Source organism: Lutra lutra, chromosome 13 (genome assembly GCF_902655055.1).
Source record: "Lutra lutra chromosome 13, mLutLut1.2, whole genome shotgun sequence".
Classification (NCBI taxonomy): domain Eukaryota; kingdom Metazoa; phylum Chordata; class Mammalia; order Carnivora; family Mustelidae; genus Lutra; species Lutra lutra.
Window position 1 is genome coordinate 33,440,784 of NC_062290.1, and position 19,817 is coordinate 33,460,600.

At 36.8% G+C, this 19,817-nt stretch overlaps 1 protein-coding gene across 14 annotated transcripts in view; it reads left to right on the forward strand.

Moving 5' to 3' along the window:
- Positions 1-19,817, forward strand: part of KDM4C (lysine demethylase 4C) — a 470,115-nt gene that overhangs the window by 92,121 nt on the left and 358,177 nt on the right. For 13 of the 14 annotated variants that reach the window (XR_007122181.1, XM_047699136.1, XM_047699137.1 and 10 more), the window contains exons 5-6: positions 1,099-1,292; positions 15,242-15,291. Coding sequence is in view for 13 of the 14 variants with exons in the window: in XM_047699136.1 (XP_047555092.1) it covers positions 1,099-1,292; positions 15,242-15,291 (244 nt within the window). In the remaining variant the exon portion in view is untranslated. Of the gene's footprint in view, positions 1-1,098; positions 1,293-15,241; positions 15,292-16,999; positions 17,266-19,817 lie in introns of those variants that run through there. The other variant, XM_047699146.1, reaches the window with a different exon arrangement.

Here is a 19,817-nt window from a genome sequence, read left to right on the forward strand (position 1 = left end):
CTGGAAGTTTTTAGTGTATAAGGGAAATGTTAGATGTGGTAGTCTATGTGGTCATTGGCATAGTCATTGGAGAAGGTCTTGTCAGTATAGAGGAACACATTTAATGAACTTCTTTAATAGCACCACGAGGAGACTGAATTGGATTTAAAGGGATTGCAGTTTCCTCATGATTGCATAGAATGGGCCCAATCTCTAATCTTTATGTTTCATTATGAGAAAGGCATGTATTTCTTATAAAAGGAAAAATACACAGTTTTTTAAAGATCTTAAGCAGTTATGAGTTATAATTGAGTAATTGGTAAGTTCTAATAAAACCAGAATCTTTTCCTATACCATAACTCTAGTATCAGTGATTCTATCCTTTCCTCTCTATCATCACCATTATTGCTATAAAACTAGATTTTTTCAGCAATTTTATTAAAGTTTGGATAAGTATTTTTTAATCAGTTATTCTGTGTTTAAAACTTCCCATCAACATAAGAAGTTAATATTTAGTTGAAGGAACAGTAAAAGCACAACAATCTCTGGTTTAGAAGAATGCTGAGTTTTCCTCATAATTAGAGGTGGAATTTTTAGGAAATGATGTATCACGTGCTAAAATGAAATGAATAGGGATGAGAGTGGGAGCCCAAAAGAAATATTTTGCCATTGGTATCTTGAGATAATGTCTGATGTTGAACATGACTTCTAAAATAATGTACAAATAAATTAAAAAGCAAAAAGCTACCTCCTTTCTCAAATAAAAGGCATGTATGCCAAAGATGGAAAAGCTCACTTCAAGTCATGTTCTTTGAATCAGTGACTTTTTACAAACAACAGGTGAGGGGTGGGGATTTAACTTATACTTCCATTTGGAATCAGGAAGTTTTTTTGCTATACTTTCATACTTATGTTCATATAGAACTACATTATGCCAGTAATAATCTTGGATAATTAATAATTGATATATCACCTGAATAATGATTGCTCTATTTTTCATTTCTCAGTGAATTAAAATACACAGTGTGATAATTTTGGCACATGAAAGTTTGATAGTAAATGTTATCTTTATTAGCTTATTAATGTTTGATTTTTTTCTTTTCTCTCTCCTGGTTCCAGGGTGTGGATGAATGGAACATAGCTCGCCTAAATACAGTCTTGGATGTGGTTGAGGAAGAGTGCGGTATTTCTATAGAGGGTGTAAATACCCCTTATCTCTATTTTGGCATGTGGAAAACCACATTCGCATGGCACACCGAGGATATGGACCTCTACAGCATTAATTATCTCCACTTTGGAGAGCCCAAGTCTTGGCAAGTTACATGTTTAATATTCATTTGCTTAAGAGTTTTGAAATTTGGGCAATATGAATCTACTGAAGAGGATTTTCTTCCCTTATCTGGTGAATTCAGATTTATGTGAATTGAAAGTTTTTGAGTGTAATAATTGATTGTGTTCCATTTTGCTCATGGTTTTGCTCAAAACCGTAAAGCTAGTGGTGACTGGTGTATCTAAGGTGGCTTGCAGATCATTTTGTGGGGCATGGATTGATAAAAGAATTTGTTAGGCATTTTTACTTCTCTGAGCATTTGTTGGAAGGTATGCTGGAAATAGTTAAGAGTGAAAGGTGACTTCATTGATGTTGGGTATTAGGTAACAGTAATGATATTCTGGTCCAGCTTCTTCTAAATAAATGATAAGAGTAGGAAAGGAGGGATCAATCAAGAGGCCTGCTCTTGCTCTTTGGGTGATGGGCAGGGGAAAAGAATGTTATTGTTAATAAGTGTTTTTAACTTGCAGTTTCCTGTGTTTGTGAGCCTCTTCCCTTGTCTATCTGAGCAATGACTTAAAGATGTGCTGCTTTGTAAAATACATCATGTAGTATATTCTTATGTACTTGTTAGTACACATACATAATTGCTAGTTTGTCACTTTTCCCGGGATCCTTTGTGGTTAGCCAGTTTCATGTTTTGAACTTGTTTTTGTGGGTTTTAGTTTTAGGGAAATTTAAATATTAATTCTGTTTTCTATAATACACATATATGCAGGAAAATACAGACAGAAGCATATGAGGTATGACCTTGACCAATCCAGGAAAGATGATGTTTCAGATGGATGTGAACATGATAGGTTGCTCTTCAGGTGCTTGTGTGAACCCAGTAGCTTTCCTGCCTCCAAGTTAAAGATAATGGCCTCTTTCCAAGTTCTCCTGCTGATTAGGTATTGAGATGCAATAATTTGGGGATAATTTCCACCTCCATTTTGCCATTATTACTTGCCCTTGAGTTTTTTTTCATGTGTTGAGTATGAAGTTGTGAATTTTCTTCAAATAATTCAGATATAGCAAAAGTTCCTAATAATCACAAATAACATTTAGTTGGAAGGCAAGTTTTAGGTAGAAGAGCAAAGTTCCTAGGGCATACAAGAAAAATCCTGGCAGTTCTGATTTCTTATGGAGTTTTATGATCTAAAAAAAGGGGGAAGCTGTTTAACATATATTAAATGTGTTTTACTTGCATGTTTCATTTCATAAATCCTTAGCAATCTGCTCTCTAAATGGAATAAATAAAAATTTTAAGTATTTTAAATAAAACATTTTTAGGGGCGCCTGGGTGGCTCAGTGGGTTAAGCTGCTGCCTTCTGCTCAGGTCATGATCTCAGGGTTCTGGGATCGAGTCCCGCATCGGGCTCTGCTCAGCGGGGAGCCTGCTTCCCTTCCTCTCTCTCTGCCTGCCTCTCTGCCTACTTGTGATCTCTCTCTGTCAAATAAATAAATAAAATCTTTAAAAAAAAAAACAAAAAACAAAAACATTTTTAGTAGGTGGTCTAGGGCCCAGAGAGGCTTTTGTGACAGCCTGGTATGATGGGACTGTTCATTACATAGGTGTATACTGAGGGCCAGTTTTGAGCACATGCTTAAGGCCATGTGGGTCTTTATCATGTTTCTTCAACACCACCATAATATCTGTTGGAATGTCATCCTTTAATACTTTTGGGACTTAACTTTGAGAGACTTAGAGAAATATTTTAAGCAATTCCTAGGCACCTGGGCAGTCTCTCAGCTGCATAATTACCTCCATGCTCTTTCTGATATTCACTTTCAGTGTGAACAAAATTAAATGAAATGGGCAAATCCAACCCATGTTGGTAAAATTTAGTGTATAGGCAGCTATATACTTTATTTTCCTTAAGAAATCTGAAAAGTTAGTAACAAAATTTTTCTGGGGATGTTTTAGAAGTCAGCTAATGAGAATGTCCAGGACAATAATTTGAAATTATAGTATTAGAGGAGTTTATTTTATTCCCTCACCCCCCACTATTAGAGGAGTTTTGATGATATCTCTGCTTTCTTATCAAGAAAGATGATCCTCTCCCCCATACTTCCTGAACAGAATTATGTTATCTCCTAAGTATCACTTAGGGGAGAGTATTCTGGTCAGGGAGAAGACTAATTCTAGAGTCTTGTGGCTTAGTGAAAGAGTACCACTGTTAATGAATGAGAATAATTATGTCCATTTTCAAAGAATTTCTTTCTGCTAGCATCTATATTTTCTGTAATTGCTCTATTAGTTACTATAGACATATAGACTTCATTATATGCATTAAAGGTAGATTTATAATATCACTATTATCTTTAACCTTGACCATTATTTATAATGATAAAATAATAAAACCCAGCAGTGAGTTATGACCACTAATCTACATTCCACTTTCTAAGATAACTACTGTAGAAAAAGAATGATATAAATGACTCTAAGGATATTTCCACGTAGATTTATGAAAGATTATATTAGTTCAGCATAAATAATTTTGAGGTAAATTCTCTTATCACTAAAATTCATTTTAATACTCATCATGATATATTTTAAGTGAGCTTTGAAAGGTAGTAGAAGCAGTACAAATTTATATAAATATGGGAGGTTGGCAGTGTCTGTTGGCAGAGCTTAGATTCAAGGGACCAGCAATCTTGGCTCTGTTCCTTATTCTACTACTAACGTTTGTGGCTTTGGACAGATAACTATACTCCTTTGTTTGTTTATTTTGAAAGATTTCATTTATTTTAGAGAGGGGTGTGGGGTGGTTGCGGGTAAGAGGAGCAGAAGGGGAGGACGAGGGAGAGGGAGATAATCTCCTGTTGACTCCACACTGAGCAAGGAGCCCAGCTCAAGGCTTACCCTATCTAGAAAATGAGAAGATGAGGAGGTGACATAAGGTTCTCTATGTGCATGCATGTACGTGCACTGGTTTCCTTTTCTGCTGTCTTCTTCTTGTTGAGTTGTATGTGGCATAGTTGCGTTTACTTTTCTCTGGGGTTGCTCTCACCTGTGCTTGACATCTCTGAACCTAGCAATGTGTCTTTTCCTTCTAGCCTTATAGGCTGGTGGTGAATTTTGACTTCTTCAATTCTACCCTTAAGCCATCAGCTTTTGGATGTGATTGTTGCAAAACTGCCTAAGATTTCCTCCTTAATTCCGTGTTTACAGTGTTCTCTGCTGTTTTCTGCCTGCATATCTCTTCTTTTTTGCCCAGAGGCTTTCTGGACCATCTGCTGCCCCTTCTTTAGATATTTGTTTTTGTACCAGGTGCTTTTGACTACCTCCTCACCCTTTCCTGTGCTGCCTTGAAGTTGGGGTCTGTATCTGCCTTTGAATCATCAGCACTTAACACAAGGCCTGGCTATAGGACCGAGGCTCTGTACATAATTCTTGTTTGTATCAGGAGAGTATTGTTTTGCAACAGTTTGTTTAAGGGCAAACAAGGAACTATATAGAACATTTAATAAAGATTTTTTTCTAAAGTATAGTTATTAAGAACACTCATTTTCCTGGGATTTCTGAGTAGCTGTAGATGCACAGATCCAGGTAGAAGCCTTGAGAGATACTTTTCTGGGTACTGAGTGTGGCAGATTTTGCTGAGTAAGTGTTCATGAACCAGGGTTGTAGTGAAGAGAATTTAGAAGAGATGATTTATTTAAACATTTCTGGCATAAAGGTTTAGGGGAGAAATAATGCTTTAAATAAGCAGATGGAAAAGTGCTTTAGCAGTCATTGGTAAAGTATTTATTTTCTTGGAATGGACATTGACTTTGGAGCCAGAAGGCCTGTTTTAAAATCTCAGTCTGTCACTTACCGGTTGAATGACTCGGGCAAATAACTGTGCTTCTTTCATCATGAATTTCTTTAACTGCCGAATGGAGGCGTGATTTATTCTCTGTCTCCTTATAAAACTGCTAGGAGGTTCCAGGGATATACTTTCTGTAAAAGTGCATTGTAAACTGTAAAGTACTATACAAATATTTCCTATTACTATTGTTTTAATAACCTTATGAAAATAAATCATTTTTAGGTCTTAGTAATGACTAAGCCTGAACTTGGCAAGATATATCTCTATATAATAGAGTAGGGGTTTCAAGGCTAAGTAAAATATAATTCTCCCTTTCAGATGTCATATGTGATAGTGGTTAATTGCTGGGAGATGTAGAATTTAGATGGTTCCTCAAATCCTGTGTCCAAACACAGTGAATAAGAGACTTCCAGATTTACTCTCTAGAGAATGAGAAAGGTCAGACTTGAGAGGACTTGTCTTAAGCTATGAAAATGTCTAAAATCAGGCAAGAAGCTTCTCCTGGATGTTTTTAGAAAAATTAAGAATGGGCTGTAGTATTTTGGACTTCGTTAAATTTTATTCAACTGTGAGGTTTTGTAAAAGTACCATGTAGCATTAAGAAGTATCAGATTATTCAGGATAGATAGTTTAAACTTAGTTTGATGCTTTTTCATTAGATCATCTGTTCAGTGTTGTGTGAAGAGCATGGGGTTTTTGTACCTGAGTCTTGTGTTTTGAGTTCTGACATTACTTTTTACTGAGCATGTGACCTGGGCAATTATTATATAACCTCCATGCCTCAATTTCCTCTCCTAAAACACTCAGAAGGTTCTAAGGCACTTGTGTGGATGAACTAAAATACAGTGTATAAAGCATGTGCCACAGCTCCTGATATATCGTAAGTGCTCAGTCAATAATACTTCATAAATTTCAGTTAAATACATATTGCATGTCCTATCTAAGACCACATAGATCATATATTAATAAGAATTCTTGGTTCTAAATGACACAAACCTAGTTTAAGCAAAAGGATATCTGCTAGTGTATATGGTTGGGATAAGCTAGAAGCATGGCTCAGTCCAGAGATCAGGTGCTCTTAATTGGGTATTTGTCTCACCCTTTCTCTGAATATTTCCCTCTCTCCATTCACTCCCCTCTGTCTTACCCCTTGCTCTTTTTCTTCTTCCTTTCTTCCTGGATAGAGGAGACGCTGTTTACTAATAAATAAGTATTCAATTATTGTTGACTTTTAGAATTCAGTTCTCTTTAAAAGAACAAACAAGTTGGCATCAAATCAACCCATGTATGTTTAATATATATCTTCTTTATCAAAGTCTGAGCTCCTAGATCAGGGGACCCTAGTTCATTAGCATATCTCCCATGCCTGGCACAGTATCTGACATGATTGTAGCACGTAGTAGGTACTCAATATTTGTTAAATAAACAGTCTTACTGAGGAATTTCTTATTGAGGTTATTTCTTTAAACACCGAATGCAGAACATGGCTTCAGGGATTGGATAGCTTGATAATATATATATATATATATATATTTTTTAAAGATTTATTTATTTATTTGACAGAGATCACAAGTAGGCAGAGAGGCAGGCAGAGAGAGAGGAGGAAGCAGGCTCCCTGCTGAGCAGAGAGCCTATGCGGGACTCGATCCCAGGACCCTGGGATCATGACCCGAGCTGAAGGAAGAGGCTTTAACCCACTGAGCCACCCAGGCGCCCCAGCTTGATAATATTTAATGATACATTGAATTAACAACCCATGGTACTAACTCCTGCTTGTCTACATAGTAAGTTTAGACTCAATATATTCTAACTGCAAATATTAAGACTAATTAGATAATGATAAAAGCTTTATCCTTTTGATGGTTTATACAGAGAAAATACTCTTGGAATTAAGTAGTTTCTTTCTGGTTTTAATTACTATTCCTAATTACTATTACTACTCTCTAAATAGGAAAGATAGATTTGTATAAATACCTTAACCAACTATTAGTGAAATTAATTGCACAAGTTTTTCTGATTATTTTTAGGCATATGTATGTATGTATAGTTTTTAAGATATTATTGCAAAAATTTTAAGAAATTGGGAAGATAGTTAAGAAGTAAGGTATTCATTTTGTACTCAGCTACTGGGTATAAAAAGAAGAAAATACAATGGTAAGTGAGAGCAAAAATTTTTATTGGTAGAGTGGATCATAGTTTATTTAGACCTGAGCCTGACTTGGGAGTAAACACCACCATACTGGCACACATCCACATGCTTGCAATCCATGGAGTCTCATAGACCCCTGATCAGCGGAGTTCCCTAAAAGAAGCATCGGTGAGCTCTAGTGTTTGTGATTTTCAAAGCAAATCTCCCTCTTTTCCCTGAAGTGATGTGATGTAATGCCTTGTTACTAACCAGTGGTAAGCGTGGGTTCTCACACAGGAACTCTAAACTTATATTGTGTACTCTTGATCCCTGGAAAGCATAGCAGGGGCTTGTGAATTCCTCCGGGATGCCTCTTATCTACTTGCTGCTGTTCTTTCACGGGAAGCCACCACCATCACTTAACAAGAACAAGAGAGCCCCCTTCAAATGAAAAGAAATTGCTGAATCAAATCCATAACTCTTAGGGAAAAATCAGAAGGTTAATGCAAATGTATTTACTTTGGAGTTAATGGAAAACAAGCATTAGTCCTGTTAGTTTCACAAATTACCATGGCAAATGTCATAGTTCACAAATTACTTTGCCTAGCTTATCTTTTTTCCCCATATTTCTTCCTTCCTTTTCAGACTGTTTTAATCTTACTGTTTAGATAGAGCTTTATAGAAAATACATATTACTTGGTTGTTTTGCAAAAATTATTCTTTGATTTGAGCATATAGGAAGATGGCTTTGTGTATATGTGTGTGAGATTGCACATCTACAGGTAGGCTTGCAAAGAGATTTATGTCCTACTTCTAGGATCTCAAATTTATTCATTCTTTGTAAGTTTATTTTTCAAGGAGTAGGGTTTGACTAGGGTGGTGAAGTATGTTTTGTTTTTGGTGACTCCATTCCATTTAGTGAAGTCCTTTTTTTTCTTTTTTTTAAAGATTTATTTATTTATTAGAGAGAGTGAGAGAGCGAGTGAGCACACACACGTGGTTGGAGGGGAGCAGAAGGAAGAGAATCTCAAGCAGACTCCCCCTGACTGTGGGGCCTGATGCGGGGCTCAATCCGAGGACCCTGAGATCATGACCTGAGCTGAAATCAAGAATCAGATACTTAAAAAAAAAAAAAAAAAAAAAAATCAAATACTTAACTGACTGAGCCACCTAGATACCCCTTAGTGAAGTCTTTTTTCGTGTGCCAGGAACCATGTTAATCACTTCAAGAAAGCACAGAAGTTTTCAGACTTTCTGTAAGTGAAAATTTCTTTAGAAGGTCAATATATAAAACTGAAAATAAAGGAAGAGCTGACCTGGCTGAAATGTGTTTGGTGGGATACTGTCCCTCAGTAACTCCTTTCCTGAAGCACTTTCATCAAGAAACACTGGACCCAGGAAGGGGGAGGTGGGGAGGAGACAAGGGGCGGGCGTGGAAAACAGTTTGAAAATCAGTTATTTGATCCTCTAGTCCTGGAAAAATCCCTTTACTGTTTACTGTGTTATCTATTGAGTGTTTTGGAGAGATCAGTATTAAGGAACAAAGACTTCTTTAATGTTACGTATAGTTGGTATCAACTAATAATTCATAGTATCTTTTTCATTTCAGGGGGAAAAAACCTATTAGTAATGTGTAAGACACACTTAGATCTTACTTAGAAAATGTTCAGTGGATTAAGTAACACGAAATATATTCTTTCTTGAAAATCAAGTTTTGTGCAGTTACTGTTTTTACTAAGTTTTATAATGATTCCGGACAAAAAATAACTTGGTTTTTATGATTGCTGTGGATATTAATTTACATGTATATGGATATTGAACTGTATTTTGAATCCTAGATGGAAAAGAGCTGCTTATATTTTTAATGCTCAGTTATTCAATGAAATTTCCTCATTAGGATTTTTTTTTTCCTGCAGTTTCCTGACTTATGACTGTCTGCAGATGTGGCTTGTAGAGTTTCTCTTTTTCATTTAATTGTTCTTTAGGAAATAGGCCATAAGATGCCGTAAGTGTGGGGCTAAGCTCTGGCTGAATTCCTTTGCTCAGGGTTTTTTTTGTCTAGTCTTGTAAGGCTTCAGCTCAGATAACTTGTTCATTAGGCCATGCTTTTAGACGCCTAGCTTTAAGTGACACGTACTTAAAGACATGTTCATTGTAGCTCAGGAAGCCTACACTGAAACTCAGATTTGTGTGCCAGAGGTGTCTTGGACAACACCTGTGAGGGGATGGAAGGCAGAACTGGGCAGTAGGGGGAAGTTAAACTGCAGTAGAGCCATGGGCAGATCCCATAGGCAGCTGGAACTGGCAATGCCTTCCGAATTGCTCCAGGTTGAGGCAAGGGGATCAGGCTTTTATACATGTATGTATCATTCATTGTACATGGGCCACCACTGCCATGATCTTCAGGGAGGGAACATGATGTTGAGTGGGTGTGAGGTGGGGTGAGAAGCCTTCCTTTGGAGAATGCAGTGAGGGCCTCATCTGGAAGGGGGAGCCTGGCACCTACCACAGCATCGCTGTTTCTCTCACGTCTGTTTTTAAGAACTGGAAATGAATATAAGCAGTCTTACATTTTCTGCAGTTAACTAATGAGACTTTGTAATTTAAAATATGAATGCTTATACTTTAATAAATGCACAATATTAAAACATGTTAATATCATCAGTAATGTGAAAATGTTAACATAATCACACCTGTAAAATCCACAGTTGTTCAGACTTCTTTTTGACACAGTTAGAAATATGCCTTGATTAAAAAGCATATTGTAAATTAACCACTTCAGAAATATTGAGTTTTGTGAAATATAAATAGGTACTTTTTGATTCATCAAGTTTTTGTAACAAGAACCAAAGGGAAACTTTAGTAGTGGTTTACTGGCTTTATTTTTCATATCTACATTTTATTTAAAATGCTGTTGTCTTTTGCTTGATGCACACTGTAATTTTATCTGGAGAGGTTAGTGATTTTTTTTTTTTTTTTCCAATTGTGAGTTTTAAAAGTGGATGAAGGTAGGAAGAGTAGCTGGGAGAAGTAAGTATTCTGTGTGAATATTGGAACTTTGTTCTGTTAGCAGCAGACAGAAGACTTTTTCTTCCAAAAGTTAGATTACTCTCCAGTGATTGCAGTGATCATTGTCTATGGGGAGAGGGGTGCTTATTAGCCCCTTTCACTTCCTTCCAGTTGACATCTTTGTGGTGATTGGTAAGGAAACAGGAATGGAATAAGGGGGTGGAAAGCACATTTTGGGCTTTGGAGCCATATTGGTCTGGTGTTGGGTGCCACCTGTATTATCCTTCTTGCTTAAGTAAATTCTAAGCCTTGGTTTCCTCATCAGTAAAATGGAGGTGGTAGTAGTAGTAGAACTTGGATTATAGGATCTTAGCACGAGGTTTGGTATATTGTAGGTACTCAATAAATGGTAGTTGTGATGATGTTACACTATTTATTGGTCAGTTAATCTTTTCACTGAGCTTTCAGTCCCTTAGTAACAATAGAGACCAAGTCAGGTAAAAGTGGGGGAGGGTCAGTTTAGACTCGTCTGTCAGAAAACTGTCCTTGGGAATGTGAGCTTGATTCTCTTCGGGAGATGACTGCAAGAGGAAACATCAAGAAGAAGAAATGTAAACACAAGAGGAGGAAAGGGCTGTTTCACACACAGTCTAGTTAAGGGAAGGGAGTAAAGAGCAGACCTTTTTCAGGACTGATCTACTTGAACATGGCATGGACCTGGAAGAGGTCCTGCCCTCTGTGCTCTGGACTGGTAAGACTGCCCTGGATGTTACAGGGTAGTAAGTTGAGCCAGCAGGAGGCACCAGCAGCATCCGTTAATGAGAGTGACAGAGGGACTCAGGCAGCTGCCTATGTCAGACAGCCCAGTGACAGAGGTGTGGGTGGAGGGGGTGGGGAAGCTGAGAACATTTATTTCTAAGCATATTAGTGGCAGCCCCAGCGATGCAACCACTCCCCACCAAGCTAGGGAGACTTTCAGGGAGTGATCTAAAAAGTAGGAATTTCCTTTTGAGAAGTGCTGATAAATGAGCTTCTAATGGACTTATGGACTGAGCATATCTTGAAAAGAGAAATACAGTAGACCACTTCATATAGAAAACCTGTATCAGAGAAATGGATCTGTTACATTTTGAAAAATATTATTCATTCAAGGTAGTGTTTGTATTACACCTATCAGGAAAACATCACTTTAGGTCTCTTCTTTGAGTAAACCACCAAAAGATGTGCTTGGAGGGATTGTTAACGTTTACCTTGGCTTTCAAATTAGCTCTTTTTTGCTGTTGTTGTTGAATTCATAAAAGCTTCTGGTTTTAAATAAAACATTACCCTGTAAATATCTAATTAGAGTGTTCATAGTTCATTAGTGATTCATAGTTTCTAAATATTAGCAGAATTGTTGGCAGTATTCATTATATCTGAAACAAAAACACTGTACTAATGGTTAAATGAACAATTAATAATTGCACCAAACCAGTATGTACTTGAGGCGTCTTATTTGGTGGGTTTCAAAGAATACAAAGAAGGGCAAGTCACTTTCATATCCTCAAAGAATTAAATATTAGCTGTATAACCAAGCAATCGTGGTAGATAGTAGAGTGCCTGGCTATCAACTGGGTACTATACAAGGTATGTTAAAAAGGTAATTCAATTTCTGGGTTGTGGTAAGCTCTTTCCCTCATAGAACTCAGATTTATGCACACTGAACAACATCTAGCTTTGGAAAGTAGTAGATGGTAAATACTATATGAAAAATATAACAGGAGGGTACTGGGAGAAAGAGAAGGGTGAGATTGCTAAGATTTATAATGGTCAATGAAAGCTTCAAGGAGGTGCAATTTGGGCTTGAAGGTTTGGGATTTGAAGTATAATGGAGGGGCCTATTTGAGGTGAGGAGAGAGTAACAGAATAATTCATAGTCTAGTCTACTGAAAGCAGACTGTTGATATTTAAGGCTAAGACTAGATTGTTTGTGTGTGTATGGGGGGGTGTCCTTGAAAGTAGTAAGGAATTAAGGTTCTTATTATATGATAGTGTTTTGAACACTTTAGCTGCCCAGAGAGATCCAGGCAGAGTTCAGTTATGATAGTAGTCTAGTTGAGAGGAGAGGAGGGAGGCAAAAAAGGTAAAAAAAAAAATTAAATTCTGAGCGCCATGGTGGAGGCTTGTATTCCGATGGGTGATGCAGCGAAAGAGGGAGGGGAAGCTCTCCTTGGGGGTGACTCAAGCCGAGCTTGGAAGAAGGTGCGTGTGTGTGTGTGTGTTTTATTTAATTTATTTATTTGAGAGAAAGTGAGAGAGAGAGAGTATGGGAGGAGAGAAGGTCAGAGGGAGAAGCAGACTCCCCATGGAGCTGGGAGTTGGATGCGGGACTCGATCTCGGGACTCTGGGATCATGACCTGAGCTGAAGGCAGTTGATTAACCAACTGAGCCACCCAGGTGCCCGGAATGTGTGTTTTTATTGAGTAGACAAAATTGAGGTCATGTAAAGCCAAGAAATAGGGGATGGAAAATTGTGGAGGTGTGAAGTAGCAAGGGCACCAGAAAGAACTTCAAGTGATTTGTTAAAGCCAAAGAGCAAGTTTGATAGGGACATCAGAAAAGTTGCCAAGATTGCAGCAGGCCTGTGTGCCCTTCAGAGAAGTTTGGCTTCTGTCCTTCAGGTTAGAGTCAGCCATTGAAGGTCCAGGGCTTTGTCATGATTCACTGCAGTTTGCAGAGATGACTCTTAGCACACTGTAGAAGGTATTTTGGAAGAGAGTGGGGAGCATACCTTTAATGGTCATTTTACACCTAAGTGGCTTAAAGGGTGAGTTGCATCAAGGGGACACACACTTAGTGTATTATGGTCATGGGTCCAATTTAAAGAATTTTTGTTATATGTGTAATGTATGCAGAAAATCTTTCTGGTGATTAGGCTCGAGAAGTTTCATAAGTACCCCTTTAGAAGATGACTTTACAGTAAGAAGAAGATAGCTGTGTGATTTTCTCACAGAGTTGTTTTGTGGACTAACTGAAAGACTATGTCTAATATATTTTTATCCTTATATGTATGTTTATACTTATGTGTATATTTATAATTTATATATAGGTTTATATTTTCTTTGAATATATGATTGAACCTCAGATTAATGAGCTTTAACTTTGATGCCAATTTTCAGAAAAGTGAATCTCAATGTATATCCCCATCTGTGTCCAACCATTTGTGGGCTAGCATATAGCCATCACATGTATGCAAGCATGTATGTGTGTATATGTGTGTGTGTGTGTGTGACATGGGACATGACCATCTTATCTGGGGCATATATAGATTTTTTTCCCCTTTTCTGGGTATATTTGGTGATGTAAACTGGGATTAAAAACAGGTAAGAAGTGGCCAGTGTATAAATAAATTGGATGATTGTTACTGAGTTATGCTAAAATTTTATCTTCCCAATTCAGTTGGAATAATTTCATTAACAGTGCCTTAGGGAACAGGATATATGGTTGAATTTTCTTTTAGAAAATTGCCTAGTTATATTGGATCCAATTAAGTTTTGCATGTGTTATCAATGGCATTAAATGCAACCAAGTGTGGTGTTAAGTAAAATGAGAAAAATTATTTTAGTAAAAATTAACTTGTACTTAATATATATTGAGCTAGTAAACAGTAAATGTAGGTCTTAACAATAACATCATTTTTACTTAAAACATGAAATGATCACTTTATTTTTAATATCCTTAAATTTCCTCATTAAACTGCTTATAATATTTATTATTTATGTAATAAATTGGGAGTTTTTTTGTTTTGTTTTGTTTTTATTGTTTATTTATTTATTTATTTATTTTGAGAGAGTGAGTGAGCGGGAATGGTGGGGCAAAAGGAGAGGGATCCCTGAGAAAGAATCTTTTTTTTTTTTTTAAAGATTTTATTTATTTATTTGACAGAGATCACAAGTAGGCAGAGAGGCAGGCAGAGAGAGAGGAGGAAGCAGGCTCCCTGGCTCAATCCCAGGACCCTGGGATCATGACCTGAGCTGAAGCAGAGGCTTTAACCCACTGACCCACCCAGGCACCTCACTCTCTGAGAGAATCTTAAGTGGGCTCCAGGCAGAGCCACCCAGGCAGCCTGTGAGATGATTGTTTTAAAATTTGTTAGTAAGTTCACAGTGGATAAGTTCAAGTTTTTCACTTTTGAAAATACTGGGAACTAGAAATGAGTATTTTTGTTCAAGGGTGAAAATTTTTTTCTATAATCAAGATTTTAAAAGTCATAAAATCATAAAAATCAATAAACAGTGTTTTTTTATTGCTGGTAATTTTTTATTTAAAATCTGTTTGAGAGATGCCTGGGTGGTTCTGTCGGTTAAGCTTCTGACTCTTGATTTCATCTTAGGTGTGCCAGGCTCTGCCCAGTTGAGAGTCTGCTTGAGGATTTTCTCCTTCTCCCTCTGCCCCTTCCCCGGCTTGTGCTCGCTCTCTCTCTCTCTGTCTCTAATGTAAGTAAATAAATCTTTAAAAAAAATAAAATCTATTTGGAAAGTATAATGTTCTTAGAACGGTTTGGTGGAAATATGAATATTGCCATAATAATTTTGTGTTCTGTCCTGCTTGTCAATAAAAACATTTTAAAAGGTTTAAAAGAAAGTGCAACTACCTTGGTTTTCTTAAAAACATGCCAAACTTCTGGAATGCTGTGAGTGTTAGAAAAGAGGTTCTAGTCTCCCTGCTGTGGCTAGCTGCCTCCCTTGTCCAAGTTGTTTACTAGTCTTGGGACTTTGTTTCCTAATGAGTAAAAATGTGGTTGGGATGCTGAGGTTGGACAGTGAAATAGGTGGTTTACAGTTTATTTTTCTTCTGTCTAGTTTCCCAGGTATATGACTCTGCGATTGGTTTTCTAATCTCCATTCATTTCGTCCAAGTGGAATTTGGCTTTTTTTTTTTTTTTTTAAATGACACTATCTAAGGATACTAGCTGAGCAGTTATAAACCTAAAATTTTTATTTATGTTTTTAAAATTTTAGGTATGCAATACCCCCGGAACATGGAAAACGACTTGAAAGACTAGCTCAAGGTAAACTTGCTTTCTGTGTTTCTCATCTGGATAGATACTTTGTTATTGTGGTATTTTTACGGTATAGGATGTTACCGTTAGTTTTACTCTTTCCAAGTTAATGAGTTTTTAATGTTTTCCTAATTGAACAATTAATTTTTTTTCATTGTCATGTGACTATTTTTCCCTGTTGTATAATCTTCATGATTATTTTAGTTGGCTGCTTAGTATTTCATCAAGTGATGCACTTAACCTATTTTGATTATTTCTAATTTTTTCTCTTTTATGTAACATATATATATGTGTATGTACATATATATAAAACATTTTCTTAACATTATTTTGCTAATAATATTTTTCTTTCTTTTAAGTTATACTCGAGATAAATTCCAAAGAGTACTGATGCTGCATCTCAGGGTGCAGGTATTTTATGCATACCCTTCATGTTGTCCTATTATTTCACTAAGGTTGTGTTATATCTCCTTCTGACTCCTGGTTTGGCCCCCTGGGTTTGGGATTGCTATTATGGAAGTATTAAGATGACTGTTCCCAGATAACCAGATAAGCATGAGCATGTATGCCTTCTTAGACAGGCAAATTTAAACATACCTTACTGGAACTTGAATTTTTATTTTTTGTGGCTTTGTCTATCTTCATAAGGGCCAGAATGAAAAACTCTATTAATGGGTTCATTCTGTACCCACTTGTATCTGCAGAAAGTGCTTTCCTCTTTTCTTTCTTTCTTTTTTTTCCCTTAAAGATTTTACTTATTTATTTGACAGAGAGAGAGACAGAGAGAGAGAGAGAGAGCGAGTGAGCGAGCATGTGCACACAAGCAGGGGGAGCAGCAGGGAGAAGGAGAAGCAGGCTCCCCACTAAGCAGGGATCCCAGTGTGGGGGCATAATCCCAGGACCCTGGGTTCATGACTTGAGCCGAAGGCAGATACTTAATCCACTGAGCTACCCAGGTGCCCCTCTTTTCTGTCTTTAAGACACAGAAGAAAACCTTGCCATACCTGTTTATATAAGGGAGGAGAATCTGATTCACCCCCTGCCAACGTCATCTGTTTTGCTAGTCACCTTTACCAAGGAAGAGGTAGGCTGGTAGTGACTTATTTCTAGGGGAAGGTGGAGTTGCATTTGAGTGTAAGTTGTTTTGCTTTTTATCCAGGATCAAATCCTCAGTGACCATTGTCCTTTTATTCAGGTTCTGATCTGTTTTATTGGTGTGTTTAGTTTGCCTTTTAGTGGGAAAGGATTTTTGTTCCTGTCTTACATATGCTTTCATTTAATAATCAAATAGGGACACTGAAAAATCCCTTTTATTGACTTGACAGTTCTGAACAGAAATTGTTAATGCTATCTAAAAGTTACTTTCCCCCAAATTATAGAAGAGTATTAGAAGGAACACTTACAGTATCACATTTGTCAGAAGCATTATTATAATTTTGGCAGGCTAATAACTATAAAGCCTTAGTGTTTTTATAATGTAATACATTGTAGTAATAATAGCAATGTAATTGTAATCTTGAATTTTGTTAGGGACTATCTTCATGAATATTAAGGTGGATGAACCCTGGTTCTGAAGAATAGATTAGAGTGCGGCTGAGAAAATGATTACCATAACCCTTAAATACACAGGCAGTGAACTTTGTGCTAAATCTGTATGCTGAACTATACTCTTCTCTATAATAATTATTCAACCATTTTCTATCTGCCTCACCACCAGAGACCTGGAGCCAATGTAAACTTTACAGTATGGAGTCACACACTAAAATTTCTACTATAAATTGTCTGCAAAAGCTTTGACATAAACTATCTGAAAATGACATTCTAGGAAAATGGGTATCATTTGTTTAATCAGTAAGAGGTTAATAAACTTGAAGGATGTACAAGAACTTTGAATCAATTGCACATTTATTCAAACCTGTTTTGCAGGATTATTTTGAGAAATGAGACAGGGAAAAGACCCAATGAGACAGAGGATTCCCATCCTAACTGAGCATATGCCAACCAAATTAATTACATTCTGCTAAATAATTAAAATGATAAAATAATGCAGTAAGTGTGATGGAACATTATAGAATGTCTAGGTCAAGGCAGCACTTGATACAGAAAATGAAAAGCAGCCAAGGATATTTTCCATTATCTTGTCTGCACATCATAATTATCACCCTTGCCTTTTATGCATGAATGCTTTCATCTTTGGTTTCTATTGAAATCTTGATTCACTGTGGCACCTACAAATATTTTATCTCAAAGACATTAAGCCTGCGTCTAATAAAGCCAGGAGTTTGATTTTGCCCTTCAGCTGCTTTCTCATTTATATAGTTTTTTTTTTCCAATATTGTGTAGATGTAAGTGTAATAAATACTCAAGTGAATTGTTGCAATTTTTATACTTGTTATGTTTGCCTATAATGCTATTACATTCTTTCTAATTTTTGGTTTGATACAATTGAATGGAAAGTATAGGGGAGAATAGAGGTATAATATTAAATCATGAATGACAGTTTTGAACATTTTCACTTTTTAGAATGTCTAAATCTCATCTGTTTTAGAAATAAGACAATATCTTTGCTGTTCTATTGAGTTAAGCAAAGTATGGATTGAAGTAAATTGGGAATGACTAAATTTTTTTACAAAGGGCTGTATTCCATTAGTCTTTTATTATGGATAAAATGCCAGCCAATATTAAAAAAATTGAAGATGATTTACTGTGGTCAAAATTTTGGTTACTGGGAAAAGAAAATATGAGTTAGGGCTTTGTGCAACTGACTTTGGAAGTGTGAATGATCAGTAGGAATCTTTTTTCAGATGGCAGTAAGGAAAGTGAATTCTTATACTTACAGAGCAGGTATTTTATTTTATTTTATTATTTTATTTTTTTCCATTAACGTATGATGTGTTATTTGCCCCAGGGGTACAGGTCTGTGAATCATCAGGGTTACACATTTCACAGCACTCACCATAGCACATACCGTCCCCAATGTCCATAACCCAGCCATACTATCCCTACCCCCCAACCCCAACAACCTTCAGTTTGTTTCCTGAGATTAAGAGTCTTTTATGGTTTGTCTCCCTCCTGGTCCCACCTTGTTTCATTTTTTCCCTCCCTACCCTCCACAACCCCCTGCCCTGCCTCACAAATTCCTCATATCAGAGAGATCATATGAATAAGTGTCTTTCTCTGACTTATTTTGCTTAACATGATACCCTCTAGTTCCATCCACGTCGTTGCAAATGGCAAGATTTTGTTTCTTTTGATGGCTGCATTCCATTGTATATATATGCACATCTTTATCCATTCTTCTGTTGATGGACATCTAGGTTCTTTCCATAGTTTGGCTATTGTGGACATTGCTGCTATAAACATTGGGATACATGTGCCCCTTCTGATCACTACATTTGTATCTTTGGGGTAAATACCCAGTAGCGCAATTGCTGGGTCAGAGGGTAGCTCTATTTTCAACTTTCTGAGGAACCTCCATACTGTTTTCCAAAGTGGCTGAACCAGCTTGCATTCCCACCAACAGTGTAGGAGGGCTCCCCTTTCTCTGCATGTGTCATTTCCTAACCTGTTAATTTTAGCCATTCCGACTGGTGTGTGAGATGGTATCTCACTCTGGTGGTTTTTTGTTTTTGTTTGTTTGTTTTTTTTTTTTTGCCTTCAGTTTACCACTCAAAATTTTTATTCCATCTGCCTTCAATTTGCTTTAAAGGTCAAAAATTATACAATGTATGAAAATATTTTTTTTTAAATTTTTTAAATTTATTTTCAGTGTAACAGTATTCATTGTTTTTGCACCACACCCAGTGCTCCATGCAATCCGTGCCCTCTCCAATACCCACCACCTGGTTCCCCCAACCTCCCACCCCCCCGGCCCCTTCAAAACCCTCAGATTGTTTTTCAGAGTCCATAGTCTCTCATGGTTCACCTCCCCTTCCAATTTGATTTGTATTTCCCTGATGCTGAGTGATGTTGAGCACTTTTTCATCTATCTGTTGGCCATTTGGATGTCTTCTTCTTAGCAGGTATTTTAGTTGTGACTTATTTTAAAACCACATTCAGGAAGGAGGAACAGAAGAGTCATTATTATGAAGGATTAATTTTTTTTTAATGGTTTTGGGGTATGTATGTTTTAATGACTAGTAGTCTTGAATTTAAGCCTGTGAAATGGAGAGTCTTAGCCTAATTTGTAGGGATCCCTTTTCTAGAAGGTGGACAAGTATCTGTGGGAGGGATGTAGGCAGTCTGTGGACTTTATGAAATTATACTCGAAATTGGTCACATGTGTGTATTTCTGGGAAGCAATCTTCAGATCCCTTCAGAGGGTTTGACCTAATAGAGATTGTGAACCTGCTGTCAAGAGACTAGAAGAGCAACAATAAATAACAAGTCATGTTAATTTTATGAACTGATTCTAACTTGACCCATTCTCATACCTCGTCTTGGAATTAAGAAAATGTACTTTTATCTGCTCTCCAAATGATAAATACTTTATTCCCTTAAACATTCATTTAGCTGATGGTCTGTAACTATTATAT